Genomic DNA, 18,171 nt, shown 5'->3' with positions numbered 1-18,171 from the left:
GGGACGGGGCCAATAGTTTGTTGTGGCTTCCTTTTGATTGACTTTAATGCATCCTTGCAATGCCGGCCGCGTGAACCCAAAACATCTTTATCCATAATGGATTAGGCCCAGAGGGCAGCCCACAGCACTTCAGTTCCTCAGTGATCTGATGCTGCAGGTAGCAATGGGAGGCAGCATTATTTAATTCTGAAGTCATGAGGGGGAAAGTGGGCAGTTAATTACTGATAAATCTGGCCCACACATAGTGAAAATAAGCAGGGAGGGGGATGATGAGAGTCAGAGGGAAGCAAGGAAATAAGGTGAAGATAAGTATATTAGAAAAAAAGGGATGAAGCAAGAGAGAGGACTTCAGAGGAACAGGCAATATGTTCAGGAACAAATAGATGTAATGGAAAAAAAGGAGAAGGGGAAGGTGATGAAGAAAGACAGATAATGTAAGAATAAAAATTGCTATCAGAGAGAAAGACTAGTGTGATGTCAGATTGAAAGACAGGATTTGCTTGAAGCCAGTGTGTGACAGCGTGGCATCAGGGTGAGAGGCAGGCTGCTGTGGAGCGGAGGGATCGAGAGGAGGCTGGAGGGCCGCCAAGCCCTTCCAGCCTCCCGCACTAATGAGAGGAAATGAGAGTGATGCTCTTCTGGGGCGAAATCTTTTGTTTTGGTGTCAGCGAGAGGCCTGGTGTCAGATTACCAATGCTGTTGTGTGACAACAGTCTTAAGATAGCAGCAGGCAGCCTGATTGGACCCGATTCAGATGAAGGATGGGACATGGCTAACACACAGCTAGCTACAACAGCTGCGTATGTTGAAGACACTTTTCTGTCGTTTGGGGGGGATTTTGCATTTCACGTTGGGCTACAGCTGAGTCTCTGAGGGGGGACTGGGACAGCAGCATTTGACACAAACACACGCACCGCTGCAAACAACAAGGAACGGATGAACAACAAAAGGAATCACACCGTAAACACACTGAGACGGGGTACATTCATAATTTATCATAAAAGTCCATCTGGGGAGAAACAAAACTGTTCTGCTGTGAGGTGCAAAAACAGAGAAAGAGACAGAGACGGGCCACATGAAGCCTCGGATCAGATCAGTGGTGGAAGAAGTACTCAAGATACTTTTTAAGTAAAAGTAAAGGTCCTGCATTCAAAATCTCACTTAAGTAAAACTAAAAAAGGATCAGATAAATGTACCTAAAGTATAAAAAGTAAGAGTAATCATTGTGCAGGAAAATTGCCTTTATGTGTGTATATAATCATGTGTATACTGTATGTGACATTCACATTTCTAGATAATATTGTTGCATTAAGTAGCGTTTTACTGTTATAGACAAACAAAGTTGACTTTTTGTAAAATATAAAAATAATTAAACTCTTTTTGGACTTAAAGAGTTTAATTTTTAGAGTAGTTCATTTTAGCTGTTAAATGAATGTAGTGGTGTATGATTCAATATATTCCCTTTTAACTGTAGTGGAGTAGTAATGTACTTACTTCCTACCTCTGATAAGACTTAAAAACATTTCCACTCAAGGATTTCCGTAGAGAACATACAAGTCTATCACGGGGCTTTATTTGTGTTTGCAACCTTAATAGTGGGGGGTGACAGCTGGGTTGCGTCCTACCTCGTACTCCTCCTTGAAGCCGTAGCCCTCGGAGCATTTCATCTGGGTGATGTGCTGCAGGAGGTCGGCCACGCGGATGGCCGGGTGCAGCTTACCCGTCTGGTACGGTATATCCACCGGCTCACGCTTCCTCAGAGAGTGAGTGTGAGACTGCACCAAACTGCTGGTGTCGCTGCCCATGTTCTGGCTCTCGTCTGCGGGACACAAACACAGGGGCAGGCCGGAGCAGGTCAGCAGGGAGAGGTGGGAGCTGGATGATTTATCAGTATATTGTTATCAGATACACGTGGATGACATAATGCTTAACGCAGTATATTTCAGCCGTATTTTACGAGTTAATTGACAAGAGTTTTTGTTGCCTTGTCCATCTTCTACCAAATCATATCTCAGTTACAACTGTTCCCATTAACAGATGGCACATTATCTAATTTACTGCTAAGCATTATGTCACCACCCTCCAGATTGACAAACAACTTTTAACTAGTAATCTGTTTGTTATGGATGGTCACAACAACACAACATCATTGAGTAATAGGATGAATCATGTGGTGGGAAGGTTCAGGTCCATCTGTCCATCTGTGTGGCTGGAAAATATTCAATACTACAGCTCATAGCCGGGAACATACGAGGCCGTTTAAGTAAAGCACTTACTATTAACATCTAACACGGCTACTGTCAGAATAAGAGGAGTCAGCGGCCCTCGACTGCAGGAAACAGTAAAGAGCCATTGTAAAATCCACATGAAGATGCTGTAAAACAAGTTTACTCCTTTTTTTTAATTCTTTTTTTTACTGGCACTACAGTATGCTGGTTTGGGCAGCAGCTCTTATTGAGTCGTTCCAGCTCTTTCATACTGTAATCCAGTGAGTGGCAGACATGAGGCACAGATGATGTGGGGAGCCAGCGGACGATGGAGGGTGTCCAGAAACATGGAGGAGGAGGAGGATGTGAGGGGGGTGCGGTGGGCCACAGTGAGCATGTCGCAGCAGGCAGCGTCAGAAGCATCACACAATCACAGCGCCGATTCAAACCCCCTGCCACCCGTTTGTTCCCCGATAAATGAAAAAAAAAATCAAACCAAAAGAATAACTTAAAACAGGAGGGAAGCGGAGATGGGAGGAGAATGCATGGGGTGATGCTGCCATGGCGCACTGTACGCACTTTGACCATGCTAGGCTAACGGTGGCTTGGTGGCACGGTACGGAGGGTGGTGAGATGCTAACATGTCCACTGGTCATGCAATAAATGTCAAAATGTCCATGTCAGAAGCAGCCTCTCACTTTTGGCTTGCTTTATGAGTAAAAACACCACCTCCTTCCCCCAACCCAGGGCCCACTTGGGAAAACTTACCATTAATGGGCACTTTTTAGATAGCAGATACATAAGAGGTTACGTATGTAAAGAAAAAGAGAGGAGAAGAGAGAGGAGAGAGGGGATAAGCAACAATACAGCATGAGAACCTGTTACAGTAGTTTTAGAGCTACGCTACAGGGCAAGATCACATGCCTGCTCAGTCCAAAGTGGTAGAAAGCCTAAGTCAAAGGGAGGGATGTTGGGATGGATGGGGCAATTTCAACAGTGCAAGACAAAAGTAAAAGAACAAAACAAGGAAGTCATGGATTTCAGGGGAGAAAATAATGGTGATATACGGGTCATCTTTTGGAACAAGCTGTTATTGTTTTGAATCTGTGACTTGCATATTTGAATGACGCCAATAGATTTTTGAGTATCCTGACATTTGAATGTCTTTCTCTAATTGCTATAATTATATTTGCGTGTGGTACTGGTGACACCTGTATTTATGCCTTTTTTTTGTGTGCAATAAAATCAAAAACATTACCAATGTTCTAATTCGTTTTGATCATTAACCTCAACTGATGAGACAATGATGTGGCTGACTGTCACAATTGAAAGCATGTAACCTTTCCTGGCTGCGGTAATTTCATGTTAATTGTTTCATGCTTCATTACATTTGGAAATAACGTAAGCAGCTGTCACATCAGCGATGATGAAATGCCCTGCTTTGAGTTGCACTTGTTTGGAGAAAGAGGAAAAATACGCCTTCACTAAGTTGTGCACTTGGAACTGCAGTTATGGTGCTTGTGTTGAAGCTGGAGTTGCTTATTGCATCTGCTTGGCCTTGAGTATTTCATTATTACAGTTCTAGTGCCCCACTTAGTAGCTACATTTCGTGCTCCGCTGTTATAAAAAGCATCTGCTCGTTTAAGACACTGCACTTTGGGCTGCTGTGCGTATTCAACAAAGGCCGGTAATAATTAACAGAAGAACAAAATGCTTTTTTGTAATTCTATTTTATCACGGAACAAGACGTGGCAAAAACCGAAAACCAAAACAAGTAGGTCACTAGCAGTTAGCCAAAGGCAGGGGGAGCGACATTAAAAAGAATAATAGAAAAGGTTGTTGTTTTGGAGGGAGGGAGGGGAGTTCAATGCGTAGTGAGGGAGAGAGGGGGAGGGGGGGAGGGCAGCTAATGCAAGACTTTATATGTTCAGACTGAATGCATCCTGGTTTTTTTTGTGTGAGGGGGGGCCAAGAGAGAGTGTTTTTCTGTGTCCCCTTCACTGTTTACTTTCTGTTTGTGTCTCAGTGCAGCTGCTAGGGCTTCAGCACACTGTAGCCTTGGCACTGGGGCAAACTATCCCCCACCCCTTCAAGCCAACCCCCACCCCCCCCATAAACACTCCCCCACATCCAGTCCACATGTCTGTCCATGCATATGAGAGGTCAAACACGTATGTGACATCACACGCACGACACGCAATGCGGATGGGATGGAGTGAAGCCAGCCTCAGCCCAGGAGAGCCCCTCTTTGACGGGGAGGGGGGGGGGGGGAGAGGGAGGGAGGGGAGGATGGAGGAGGGAGGATGTGGGGATGGGGGGGGGGGGGGGGGGGGGAGAAGCAGCAGGCAGGTATGAAGGTGAGGAAGCCATCTCTAGTAAAAAAAGAGCCAACCAAAACCATAAGTGGGAAAAACAATAATCTGTAGATAAGTCTTCAAAACAGCGATCTTATAAATGTAATGCATTGTTATTTTCTTCAAGGTAAATAAGAATACATAATCAACAGCAATGGGAAAAGGAAATGTGTCTCACCTAAGATGGCAGTTGGCACAAAGGGATCTGCTCATACCCCCATAACAAGTGCAGAAGTTGGAGGAGGAAAGAGAGTTGCAGTGAATAAAAGCCAAGAAAAACAACAATAACAAAAACAAGACAGTTCGTTGGTTTCCTGCCAAGCAGCCATAACAACAAACTTATCATATTTTCCATAAGAGCTAAACACCAAGTTCAGTTGATTATAAATCTAGCTGCCCTCTGCTCCATCTGATCAATGAGCTGTGATCTGATTACACAAGGCACGCAATTATGATTGGCTTTTTTCTGGAGAAATTAAAGTCATGATTGAATAGCTAAATGCAAAATGAACTAAAACACGTTTGGTTAAAACTGGAGATGTAGCAGAGTGTAAAACCCATCCAAAGTCAATTTATCTACCTTCTCATTTGTGAAATTGTTTCCTAATGTATTAAAAAACCTACATTCATTCACACCACACATTACTTTATTAGTATGCAATTTACATAACAAAGGCTCTTACCGGGAACATAAAACTAATTAACACTTATTTGGTAATATTGTCTCTTATTCATTTATCCTGACAGCCTAGGTTTCATGATGACTGAATTGAACACCTTCTATAGCGAACACTTCTCTGTTGACAGACAGCATTATCAGAGGAAATACTGCGTGTTTACCTGGGTAGTAGGAGTTGGGGGGGATTGAAGTACTGAGAGTGTTGGCTTTAGGCAGAGTGAAGGAGGAGGGGGGTGATCCGACTAGAGAAGGAGAAAAGAAAACAACACAAGAGGATCAATAGTCTGGTATCGCTTAGTGGTGGAGGTAGTATTCAAAACGTATACCTTAAGGAACGAAAACAATACCACGATGAACAAGAATGTCAATTATATTATCATTACCTTCGCTCAAGGAGGTAATGTTTGTTTGTTTAAAACTTGGTGGCACGGGCTAAAGAAGAATCTGCTATATTCTGGAGTATCTGAATCCCAAATTATTATTATTGTAAGAGAGACGTTTTTCTTCTTCTTCTCCTCGTTACAACTTACTCTATGGTTAATGTTATTTTTTTAAATAATACATGTTATTTATATATATCGCTTTTCCTGGTGCTCAAAGCGCTTGAGCCCATAAACACAACTCCATTGACCTTGGTGGCGACAGTAGAAATCTTGAGACCTTGTCAGAATAAACAAATATTGCAATGATAATGGAAATGCATGGGTGATGGAATTTAAACCACTTATTCAAAAGATATAACAAATATTCAATTTTGATATTTTTGACAATGTTATTGTGTTGCATGAACACACATATTTGACTGTGAGGTAGTGTGGCCTTCTCTCAATCGGAGAGTTGTGGGTTCGATCCCGGCCCTACAGTCAACAGGTCAGACCAAACAGGGCTTCTTAGTGACCGAGAAGTAGATAACCGTCTGTAGAGGATATTAAAGATGATGTTCCTGAAGAGAAGAGATCTTTTATCTCAATGAGACTTTCCTGGGTAAATAACGGTCAAATAAATAAATAACATGTCAATGAGTTCCTCCAGATGGCATGGCCAACAGTGTGTGAATGTGTGTGAATGTTAGCTTCCTTGCACACATTGCTCTGTATGAATGGGATGTGAATGGGTGAAGGATGACTTGTACATGTAAAGAGCTTTGAGGAGTTGTAATGTTTGGATAAAACGCAGTATAAATACAGTCCATTAACCACATGTTACAGGACAATCATATGATTTGTAGGTTCAAATTTAACATGCGAAAAGTAATGTACATAAGTTAAAGGTGGGGTAGGTAATTTTGGAGAAACCAGCTGGAGTGCGTTAGAATTTGAAAATACACAGCCGGAAAAAATCTGCCACTTCCTTACAGAGCCCCTCCTCCAACACACACGAACGCGCACATGACCAATGAGGGCACGAGATAAGATTGTGCACGGATGGAAGGCTGACAGGCAGGTAGGCCATCTAGTTACTTTAGCCGGGCCGGCTAAAATGATTGGTCGTGCTTTTTACAGTACTACGGCTTCCACAGATGAGATATTTTTAATGGATTTGTTGTCAAAGCACTTTAGATATTCATTGCTATCGGGATGTTAAGAGCATTCCATGGAATATAACAAAAAGTGTATCTCGAGCCGGTTTCTCAAACTTACCTACCTCACCTTTAAGTAGATGTAAAGTAAAAATGAATACAATGGAGCATAAATGTAATGCAGTTGAATAAATATAATGTAGCATACAGTAGAATGGAAAATGCTCAGGTATAGTTGAAGTATATGAAAACTAAATAAATACTAAAATTGACGTACTAAAGTAGAGCACAATTCAAAAGCACACCAGTCAAAGCTCGTCACTGCTCATGTGTCATATACAGATCCAACTTCCATGCTAATAGAGTTAAGGTCACGAGTGCAGTATGTTCAGGACTATAATCTGTCTGCCATGGTGTTTAGAGCCCAAATGACACGATCGACAGGCATATAAAGTCATGGAGACATCAGGGGGCTTAGGAACGGCGTTAAAGGCATCACTCTGGGTACAAAAGTAATGCATTTAAATCATTTGCAGTGGCAGACAGAGGGCCAGACAGTTAATCAAGGTCAGAGCATCTTTGGGGCTCATCCCCCTGCAGGGGTGTATAGACAGAAGCTGCTGTGGAGTTTTAATCTGATGGTTTTGACTGGGATTATACCAGGTCAAGCCCTGGGTGCAGATTTAGCTGAGCTGTCCATCAACAAAGCATTACGTTTAACCTGGGACGTAGGAAATGAATAGGTTATCGCACACATCTAGTGTGTGTTGTGTGCTTTCTCCTTGAATTGGAAACAGAAAGTGCTGAGTTCAGGAACTTGGAGTTTGTGTTTACTGTTCAATTTAAAGTCTGGTTAGGGATCGAAGTAGCCTGGATTATATTGATTTTTGAAGACTCCTTAGAGATTGCTAATAAGTGTTTGCAATTTGAATGCAGCTATACCAGTTGAGTCATAGTGCAGTGCCGTTATAAGCAACACTAATGTTATTATCATGAATATTATTTTCATGTTGAAACTGTGGTATTGATTAATCAACATGCCTAATAACACTCATTTTCTAAAAACTCCATCAAATAATTATTTTTGGGCCGCATAACTTATCCAATTCATGTAAATAGATAAAGAAATGAATTATGTTTTAGTATAATTAGGCTTAAAATAATAACATTTGAAAATGATAAACAGAAATGGTCACAAGAAGTTTGGAGTAAACCAACATTGAGAAAGTAATTTACCATCCAGAGCACGGTGTCACCTGTGACCTGAGCAGAGAGCAGAGGTCTGTCTGAGCTCAGTGGAGAGGTTTCTTGCCTCTGGCGGTGGAAACCGGACACTTCCACTCAATTTCAGAGGAAAATAGAAAGTGTCACCTGTGTGATCTAAGAGAGGTCGGAAACTAAATGCACTTTTTGTTCTATTGTCCTTTATATCACATTCTTAGATACAGGCGTTACATTGAAATGTCTGCCGAATGTCCTGATTTATTTGTTTTTCTATGCCTGATCAATGTAGGTACCTGTTTACAGACAAAATGTAAAATGCCTGGGAGACACTTTATGTTTGATGTGTTAAAGGCACAGTCTGTGTCTCAGATGTGCGATTAATAGCTGTGATGTCTAAGGAGATGGATTGTGTTCATAAGTGCTTTGTTGTTGCATGCATAAAGGTGTATTTCATCTGTTCTATCAAACTATGTTATTGCTCTGTTTGTTATGTGTGTAGTGTTTTGTCAGCCCAGGTGGGCTGGGTACTTAATGTGCATAATAGCTTACTGACTATTAAAACATATCTGAGTTTAAAGGTGGGGTAGGTAAGTTTGAGAAACCGGCTCGAGATACACTTTTTGTTATATTCCATGGAATGCTCTTAACATCCCGATAGCAATGAATATCTTAAGTGCTTTGACAAAACATTTCATCTGTGGAAGCCGTAGCGCTGTAAAAAGCACGACCAATCATTTTAGCCGGCCCGGCTAAAGTAACTGGATGGCCTACCTGCCTGTCAGCCTTCCATCTGTGCACAAACTTATCTCGTGCCCTCATTGGTCATGTGCGCGTTCGTGTGTGTTGGAGGAGGGGCTCTGTAAGGAAGTGGCAGATTTTTTCCGGCTGTGTATTTTCAAATTCTAGCGCACTCGAGCTTGTTTCTCCAAAAGTACCTACCCCACCTTTAACTTACTTTCAATAAAAATATAGATAATTATAGGAAAGGCAAAAAAAGGGACGGAAAACTCTTGAGATTTTGAGAAAAGGGATGAATCTCTTGTTTAAGAAAAAAGTTAAATCTGTTAAACTAATACGAAGAAGCCCATTCCCTATTGGCTAACACGAGCACTGGTAATAACTGGTAGATTTTCCAAAGCTACAAATTCAGTTTAAAATAGTTTGCACTGGCTGAATAGAGTCAAACACAGAAAAACAAAGACATTTAGACGGCTCTCCATTAAAAACCCATTTATGAAACTGGATGTGGTAAATGACCAAAAAGGGCGAATAGATAAACACTCAAATCATAGGATAATAGGAAACAGTCACATGGTCTCACGATGAGTTTTGATACAGTACCTATTGTTTTGCAGATTTGGATGTTTTTTGTGGGGGAGTCAATGATGAGGATTTATTATCAACTTGGTTTTTTTCCTGAATATGTTCCCCCAGAAACTCCACAGTTCACTTGGAAGAGGACCAAGAATCAAATGTAAAGGTTGTTCCAGTGGGAATATTTGGTGTGCAGCCAACTCTGATTTCCTTCTCACCTGACCAAACCAAATAAATTGCTTCCACCATGCTATGTGTGTGTGTGTGTGTGTGTGTGTGTGTGTGTGTGTGTGTGTGTGTGTGTGTGTGTGTGTGTGTGTGTGTGTGTGTGTGAAAGCCAGGTAGGCCGATGCAGGGCCATCTTACCTCGCCCGTTGAGAGTAAGCGCACACTCGCTGCGCCCGTTGAGCGTTAGCGCGCATTCACTTCGTCCATTCAGCGTTAGCGCACATTCACTTCGTCCATTCAGTGTGAGCGCACACTCGCTGCGGCCGTTGAGTGTGAGCGCACACTCGCTGCGTGTGTTCAGCGTGTGGTTGTGTGTGTCCATGAAGGACAGGGCCTCGTCACAGTTGGTGCCCTGCTCCGTGTAGCTCTTGTCCATGGAGTTGACCATCACTGTCATCTCCTGGCGGGTGCTGTTCAAAGTCTCCTTACGCTTCTTGGCCAATTTCCTTTAGAAGAAATAAAAAAACATCAATCAGACCAAAGCAACAATGACTGCTCCTGAATTGATCTGATATGACGCAGGGGGGGGGATGACTCAGATGTAATGAAATGGCTAATGTTTCCTGGGTTGCGGTCACATTAGGTTTTATTATTCGGCTTTTTCAAGCAGTGCCACATAAATCCTTGAAAGTGTGGAAAGGTGTGACACCCTAGCCCAAATACATCAGGGGCCCTGATGATTTAAAATTAGCTATAGGATTTTGGGGGCGGGAGAATACAGGCTGCTGAACGGTGAACTGAAACAGTCAACCTGCTTTTATTGACCTACTTTGAGCTGATGTGCTGGAGCCTACAAGCAATCTGCTCCAGATCAAACACCATTAGAGCATTGTGTAGGGAGTGAACGCACAGGGAAGCGCACACAAGCACAGATCAACGTGTACTGTATGCATAACAAGACTGCAGATGGATTCTAAGTTTGTGAAAGCAGATGCCGAGCTCACCTGTCCTGGCTTCACTTTACTGACTGTGAATAACTGGATCAGACAAGATTTTGACCTTTCCCCGATAAAGCTGTCCACACTCAGTTCTTTATTCATGAACTTTTCCCCCCTTTGTACACCAGCGAGACTTTAAGGTCTTGTGGCCAGGGCTCGCTGTTTGTCCCTGGTCAAAACACACATGCAAGGGTCATAATGAGCTTCTGTTGTTGCTGGAGCTGCCTTCATATAGATATTAGACGGATAAGAGTATGATGTTCTGTTTTAGCATTTGCATGAAATCATGTACACAGGATATTTATTATTTATAACTTGTATGATTTCTCTCATACGTTTTCTATGATCTAATGTTACAGTATTCTTACTGTTACAAACGGAGTGCACTAAATGTATATCGCAATAGTTGAAGATCACCACAAAGTGTTGCAAAAGCCTATTAACTTGATTAAAAAACGATTACACTTAAAATGAATAACTGTACTAACTCAGTACGTTGTCCCTGAAACACTACATGGAATATATTAAATATCGACATTAGGGGTGTAACGGTATCCGTATTCGTCCCGTACCGTCACGGTTCGGACGTCACGGTTCGGCACATGCAGTCACGCGACGAATACGCCTTTTTTTTTACGAGTGGGAGAAAAGTCTGTCATTCAGGGCAGTATCCACTACACTATATATAATGGTAACACACGCCAAACATGCTAAATCACATCAGAAGGCATCACCCAGATTGGCCAATCACCGGAGCCCGGGAAAAGGCAGCAGCAGCTGATCCCCGCTGCTTTTATAAACCAATAGACATGAGAGCCGTGAGACCAAAATAAATAACGGAAGCTTTTGGCATATGTTTTTCAACGACTTTGCGCTCTTGAAACACTTTCTTATTATTTATGATGTAATATTTTCAAGACATTCTTTTTAGCTTTACAGCTTGATGAAACCTTTTTGTTTGACATCAGCCATTATAGATAATATGGCCATCTGAGTGTGTGGTTTGTTTTTAACTGTTTAATACAGTTCATTATTCAAAAAAGAGTTATTTATTTTTAAACTGAAACTTGCTCTACTGTTCAAACATAAATAACAACAAACCTGGAATTATGCATTTGGGACTTTTTTGTTGCTTTTTCTTGTTGAACTGAACCGAACCGTGACCTCCAAACCGAGGTACGAACCGAACCGTGACTTCTGTGAACCGTTACACCCCTAATCGACATACATTATTATGTGTAAGACTATAATACATTTGATTAAAGTCTGCTCAACAGTAGATGCTACATTACATGACAGTCTTAGTTTATTACTGCTTGTATTATTTCATTTTAATGCAACTACACAGCAAGAGATATTACAAAAAGATCATTCTGATTCTTGTTATAATAATGAAGATCTATTTATATAAAATAATGAAGGAAGGCAAACTGAAAAATGACTGCATACATTGCATTATGCTGCAAAATGAGAAACCTCAAATATTTTAAAAGTTGGACTTTTGAGTCTAAACACGTTTGCTGGGTTTCTCAACCTTTGACCCTGAACTGTACTAAGACTGAATCCCTGAAGGGGTGCTGTTCTGAAGCCGACCTTTAACCTTCCAGAAATCACCACTTGCATAATAAAATGTCCCCAGGATGATAAATAATGCTTCTCATTATCACTCCGAGGAGTTAACCCACTACAGTGTATTTCCAGAGACATCAGAAAAATGGCAAACAGCTTGAGCAGCAACACTGTAAGCTGTAGCGGTGTCTGATGTCTGCGGCTGCTCTGTAGCTGGAGGGGAGTGAGCGGAGTGAGAATTAACTATGGCAGCCCTCACACTGATCCCCGCACTTTGTTACTCTCTGTGTGACCCCTCTGCCTATTTGAATTGCAGTCTCTCTCACGGACAACTGCGATCTAATGATGCACTCCTGCTGCTTTGTTTTCGCAAATCTACTCTGTTTATTCAATTTTGTCGCTGTCTGGTGCCATATGGCAACAAGCCCCCGCTGCCTTCAAACAGTCATTTGCTCTGAAGGCCGCGACGTGAGGCTAATAGTGGATCCGTTCTTCAGAACGCAAAGTGACAAAGTAGTGACATTTTCATCTGCCGGACTCACTTTGTCTTTAAATCTGCAATTAGAGTCGGAAACAAAATGGCAATCTTGTCTCTTTTTTTACGATATAGCTTCATATTGTCAAAGGGAGGAGTGAGGAGGGGAGGGGGGGGCTGTATGTACCCGAGGCAATCTTAAGACTGATTCAGCACTCATGGAGAAGACTATTAGGAACAACTATAATCCATGTTTTAAAACTGTATCACTGTTCCTGTTTCCGCGTCTGTTAGGATTTTGATTCTCTTTCCTGGCCTGTGTAGCTGCTGAAGAATGAGCGTTGGAGATAATCGAGGCTGCACAGACACCAGTGCCAAAATGAGGAAAGCACCAGCAATAGTGGGATGTTTGCAAGGCACCGTGGGTGTTAGATGAAGATTAATTGGCATGCTATTCTCTCCTCATTTGTAAGAGGGGAAAATGTAATGATAGATGACTATATTACTGGCTCTGATGTGCTGACAGAGATAGTACGAGGAAGTGTGGAGTTGAGTGTTTGTGCATCTTGATGAATGTGACCATTTATCATATCCCCGGATAGTTGGAGTAAAAACTGCACATTGAAAGATTCCAACAAGAAATGTACAGGACTGATTGCTTGCAGGCATGCCCGACAATAAAATCACAAATGTCTGTGAGCAGCAGTGAATGTGCATATGAAGGAAGAGGCAGACAGATGGCAGAGGTGTTTGTAGAAGTAAAGACCGAGCTAACACTGCAGGTAACTATATTAGGCAACTCTCATTAGAGGGTTTGTCTGCAGGCCGTACATGACAGTCGTGGCAGATCTAGGATCCAAGTGAGCAGAGCTCCGAACTCTGTGAGTGCAGCTACAACAGAAAGGAAGCCGCGTGAGTTGTGTGTCTGCGCCTGTTTGCCAGAATCTCAGTTCTGCAGGAGGTGATGCCGCTGCAACTTCTAAAAGCTTCAAAACCTTAGGCTCAGCATGGTGGGCCTCATTTCTGCACTGGCACAGCCTAAACCTTGTGACACAGAGACAAAGAAGGCTTCATTAGAGGATCCACACACACCCACAGCATTTGTGTGTGTGTTAGATGAGTGACACGCAGCTGGGAGGGGCAACAGAAGCGTCTTTGATTCGCGCAGTGGGGGCACTTCAGTGGTTGTTTGCACTGTGTCTCAATTCAAACATGTCTCCATCTTTCACACATTCTTTCCTGTCTATCAATCATATTTCTATCTCAGTCCTATTCATTTACTTTAGCAGGAGAAACATCCGCAACAATGATAGAAACTATGTCTGAATGCAGACTATTCAGTGACAGGGAAATCGTTTATCTGCCAAATGATTGCTTTCATCGATTCTGTACACATTTGTATTTTTTCACACAAACACTGAAGTGAAGTTTGTTCTTCATAACTCATGTTTAATTCACTTTTTGAAGATAGGAATTAGTTGTACTAAAAAATACCACAGAGAGAGATCAGAAATAACATTAACACAATAACACTCTCAACTCAGGGAGTTTCATCTCACAGGCAATAAGACTGTTGAACACCTGAACTGTTGAAACAACATCCCTAATATTCATCTGGCTGCTACTTAAACATTATTTAAAAAGTATTTACCTATATATCCTATTTCAATAACTTGCATAGTTACTCTTATTTCACTTTTTCAAAACTATTTTGCTCTATATTTTTTCTGTGCATTTGTGTTTTGTGTTGCTCTGTTGGAGAAGCCTGTGACACAAGATGTCCATCGGCATAACTACACTGTAGCTATGTTCGTTTGACTAAATAAAGAACCTTGAAAAATGCTGTTTTTGGTTAAAGCAAAAGCCTTATGTTCAGATATTGTAAATAACATTTTAGGGTGCATTCACACCTAATAGTCCGCTCTCTGGTGCTCACCAGACCACAGTTTGTTACATTGTTTCATTTTCCAGAAGGTTCGGTTTGCGTTCACAGGGCAAAACTCAAACGGACTATAAACTTTAAACACAAGTCATGTGCTCGGAAATGCTGTTCAACCATTGGTAAGACATTAAGGGGGTACAAACACAAATCCCTGCAATTTCTAGCGGAGCCTCCGCCATGGAGCATCGGCACTTTCGGCAGGTTATTCTCATGCTGCTGTTAATCTGGAGATCAATACACACTAGCGGCCCGCGCATATGATTTATATAATCAGACAACGTGCTTTAAAAAACATTATTACATGGCTTTGTTGAATACTCGATTCTGATTGGTCAATTCAGAACACGTGACACGTTGTTAACCCAGAACAGACAGACCGCTGTCAAGGATTTATTGACCGTTGTTAAGGACGCTCACATCTGCACAAAGAAGTCCGTTCGATTTAACTGTATACAGTTTGGCTGAAAAGCAAACTGCATGTTTTTTAACTGACAAGACAAGAGCGACAAGAAAACAGCGGAGAAGTAACGGGCAGAAACCCTCCTTTTTACGCAACGGTCCAGACATAGACATCAGACGGCGACACATATTCAATTGCCAGTTACTTTGGCATTAGGGCAGGGATATCTAGATACTTTCCAAGGTTTGACATAATGAATTGTGCTACTTTTAAAGCAAGCAACGATGTTTTCAAATCTGTAATCAAAAAGCTCCTCAAAAACGCTATCGAAGCAGTTCCTGCCGTTGCTACGTTAGTTCAAACAGTAACAACGGACTATTTTTCTTAGCGGATGCATGACAATTGAAATCAATACATACAACTATTTTTTAAATCAATAAAATCATTTTCTAAATCCATAAAAGCATTTCAATTAATATTGGGAGTCATGTTGTTACTTTGTTGAGAATGTGGCCATGTGATAAGCGGGATAATGTGCATGCCTTCATGCCGATCTAGATCCCTCCGCGTCGGGCTCCTGATCAGCCTGTCGGTGTTCTTTTCCCCATAATGACCGCGCCGCTGCACATTATCCATGAGAGACGTTCTGCAGTAAGGAGGGGTGTTTCACCGACGACAAGTGTTCTTACTTTTATGTAGGCTAGTTGACGGAGAATTTTTACTTTTCACTGTTCAACACTTCATTCTGCTCCTCTTTAACTAAACAACCGCGGATGTCTTGAAAGACTCTTTCGCTAAATATTTTGAAGATATCCGCGTTCTTGTGACACGTAAATACTACGCTTCCTATGTTTTGGTGCGGATCGCGTTCACACCAGCAATGAACCGCTCCAGAGTTCACGAGCAAGCGCTCCGAGACCACCTATTTTAGCGGACCAGAATCCGGTTGTTTAGTTCACTTAAGAGGTCTCGGATTGTGTTCACACCGACCCAAATGAACCGCACCAAGCGGCTAAACGCACCAGGGTTCGATTCAACCGGACTATACAAGGCAGGTGTGAACGCACCCTTAGAGTTACCTTTAGAAAGACATTGATTTTTTACATTTTGTATCTGTTAAAGTACTTTTCTTTTTAATGTATTTTCCTATTTCGGCAGTTCAAGACAAACTTACAAGAAAACGTTTTTAGTCTCAGATTTCCTTGTTCCTATATTTAATTATATTCATGTTATTTAATGATCATTAAATATACTTCATTTAGATTTAAATCAAGAAATAAAATGAACTGCATTTAATATAATGTTTTCTTTTAATAAGAAAAAAAACATTATACATATTTTACAAAATATATATTATACATATTGTATTGTGCTAATAATGTCCACTGTTTTTTTTATACAATTACAATAGCCTGTCTCTGAATCCCATTATACATATAAATAGTTAAGTAAGTAGCAAGAGTGCCAAAGTGTAACAGATAGACACTTTGTAAATGACAATTCATTTTAAAACGTATGCACTGAAACTCTATCACTCCAAGAATGAGACCCCTTCGCCCTGCTCGAGCTGCTCTTCCTCTCTTCCCCTCCTCATCAACATTCAGAGCTCGTAGGTGCAAAAATCTGCAAAGCTTGTACCAATTAATGTGATTCTTGCTGCATGTTCGGCTTGTAGGTATAATGAAGGTGTTTGCCCTGAGCACATTGTGTTATACATGGTGCGTTTAGTAGGCCTCCCATGAATGATGATTTACACATCTGTGTGTTTCCGGTAAAAAGGAAGCAATTTAAGCCATTTTTTCTATTCTCGATATATCACTGCATGAGTTCAGTGAATAACAGCAGCTAGTGGCATACAGGTTTGTTTACCATCAGACCCACTCAATGAAATGTATGCACTCATCACACCATCAGGGATTTAGGATATCAATGACCACCTGCCAGATGGATACGGACTGGTCTCTCCTGAACAAAATCACTTCCTCTGAGCTGATTCAATAAAACAGCAGGCAGAAACCTCAAAACATAACACCAATATTTATAGACTAAATTCACGAGTAGATATGTTGTGAAAACATGGCTTCAAATTTGTATAATATATCTATCAATGTAATCATACTTTCTTTGCTGTCAGGCATGGTACATTAAAAACAAGACCCTGTAACTGGAGTGTACCTAAGGGCCTTTCATGTGATCATTTGAAAATCAACTGAGTAAATAATGTACCAATTACACAGAGCAACAACATTCTGAAGTAAATGCAACTCAATAAATCAGTCTAAGTCTAACATAGGTCTTCCCATTTTTACAGAGCTTTAAATAGAGTTTTAGCTCATTGTTTAGCTATCCAGCGCCCAACTTCATGGTTTCTGGTTCGTTGTTTTCAGCCTCAACAGGCAGCTGTAAAAGCTATACAAATCCACAGTACACCTTCTCTGCACCAAACAGCAGATACACAAACTACCTGCTCACCAAGTAAAGCATTTAGCATCTATAGATCCAGTCATTTCACTCAGAAAGCGGTAGGGACCAAAAACAGAACAAAAAGAGATGGGTTATTGGACTTACTTTGCCAGGTGGCCAACAACACAACAACAAATGAATAATAATGTTGCTCCATAACTGCCAGATCGATGACATGCCAATCCTCAAACTTCTATTTTGGCCACCACTGCCCAAATGTGACTTTTAAGAGAGTGATAACTTTAAATCCTATTTGAAAAGATTAATAAAATCTTGGTTAATAGAAGACATCTACACAGTCGGATCACATACCTGAGGTTTAAGGAGCACGTGACAAGCCTGACCAATCAGTCACAGAGTGATACAGTAAGTGTGCTCGTGTTTAACATGCCTGCTTGATGGATGAATCGAACTCTCTCAGGAATAAAAACCCAATCGCATCCCTTGCCCCGTGCTATTGATCCCCCTCCTGTCCCCAGCAGCAGGAGACGGGCGGCCGGTATACGGACACCTGATTAAAGAACGATCATATATTTGATCACACATGTAACTGCATCTCTAATGAGTGCTCTGACTGATGTTGTGTTGCGAGCTAGGCCCCGCAGCCACCTCTGGCAATGTACCCAAAGTGCATATTTTGGCGACTGCAGGATGTTCTCATGCCTTTAAAAGACTTTGATGAATGCATAAGAGCATTAATGGGGTTCATCAATCATTGAGCTGTTGTAATCTCATGAAGGCTGTCAGCAGAACTGCAGATAACCCTTAATTTGGTCATATAAACTTTGGGTTTAGGAAGTTATATGTGTTAATAATTAGTCTTCTAGCGCCCCGAAAGAAGTAACAATATCATTATAAT

General features: G+C 41.4%; 1 protein-coding gene across 1 annotated transcript in view; it reads right to left on the bottom strand.

Moving 5' to 3' along the window:
- LOC117541869 (receptor-type tyrosine-protein phosphatase mu-like) overlaps positions 1–18,171 on the bottom strand; it is a 164,405-nt gene that overhangs the window by 34,239 nt on the left and 111,995 nt on the right. Inside the window, 5 exon segments of the mRNA XM_034209138.1 lie at positions 1,626–1,819; positions 2,976–2,987; positions 4,740–4,766; positions 5,402–5,482; positions 9,664–9,971. Of these exon segments, the coding sequence (XP_034065029.1) occupies positions 1,626–1,819; positions 2,976–2,987; positions 4,740–4,766; positions 5,402–5,482; positions 9,664–9,971 (622 nt within the window).

The sequence above is a fragment of the Gymnodraco acuticeps genome, unplaced genomic scaffold (genome assembly GCF_902827175.1).
Source record: "Gymnodraco acuticeps unplaced genomic scaffold, fGymAcu1.1, whole genome shotgun sequence".
Lineage (NCBI taxonomy): Eukaryota > Metazoa > Chordata > Actinopteri > Perciformes > Bathydraconidae > Gymnodraco > Gymnodraco acuticeps.
Note: the sequence above shows the minus strand (reverse complement) of the source record. Positions and strands in the feature narration are given on the sequence as shown.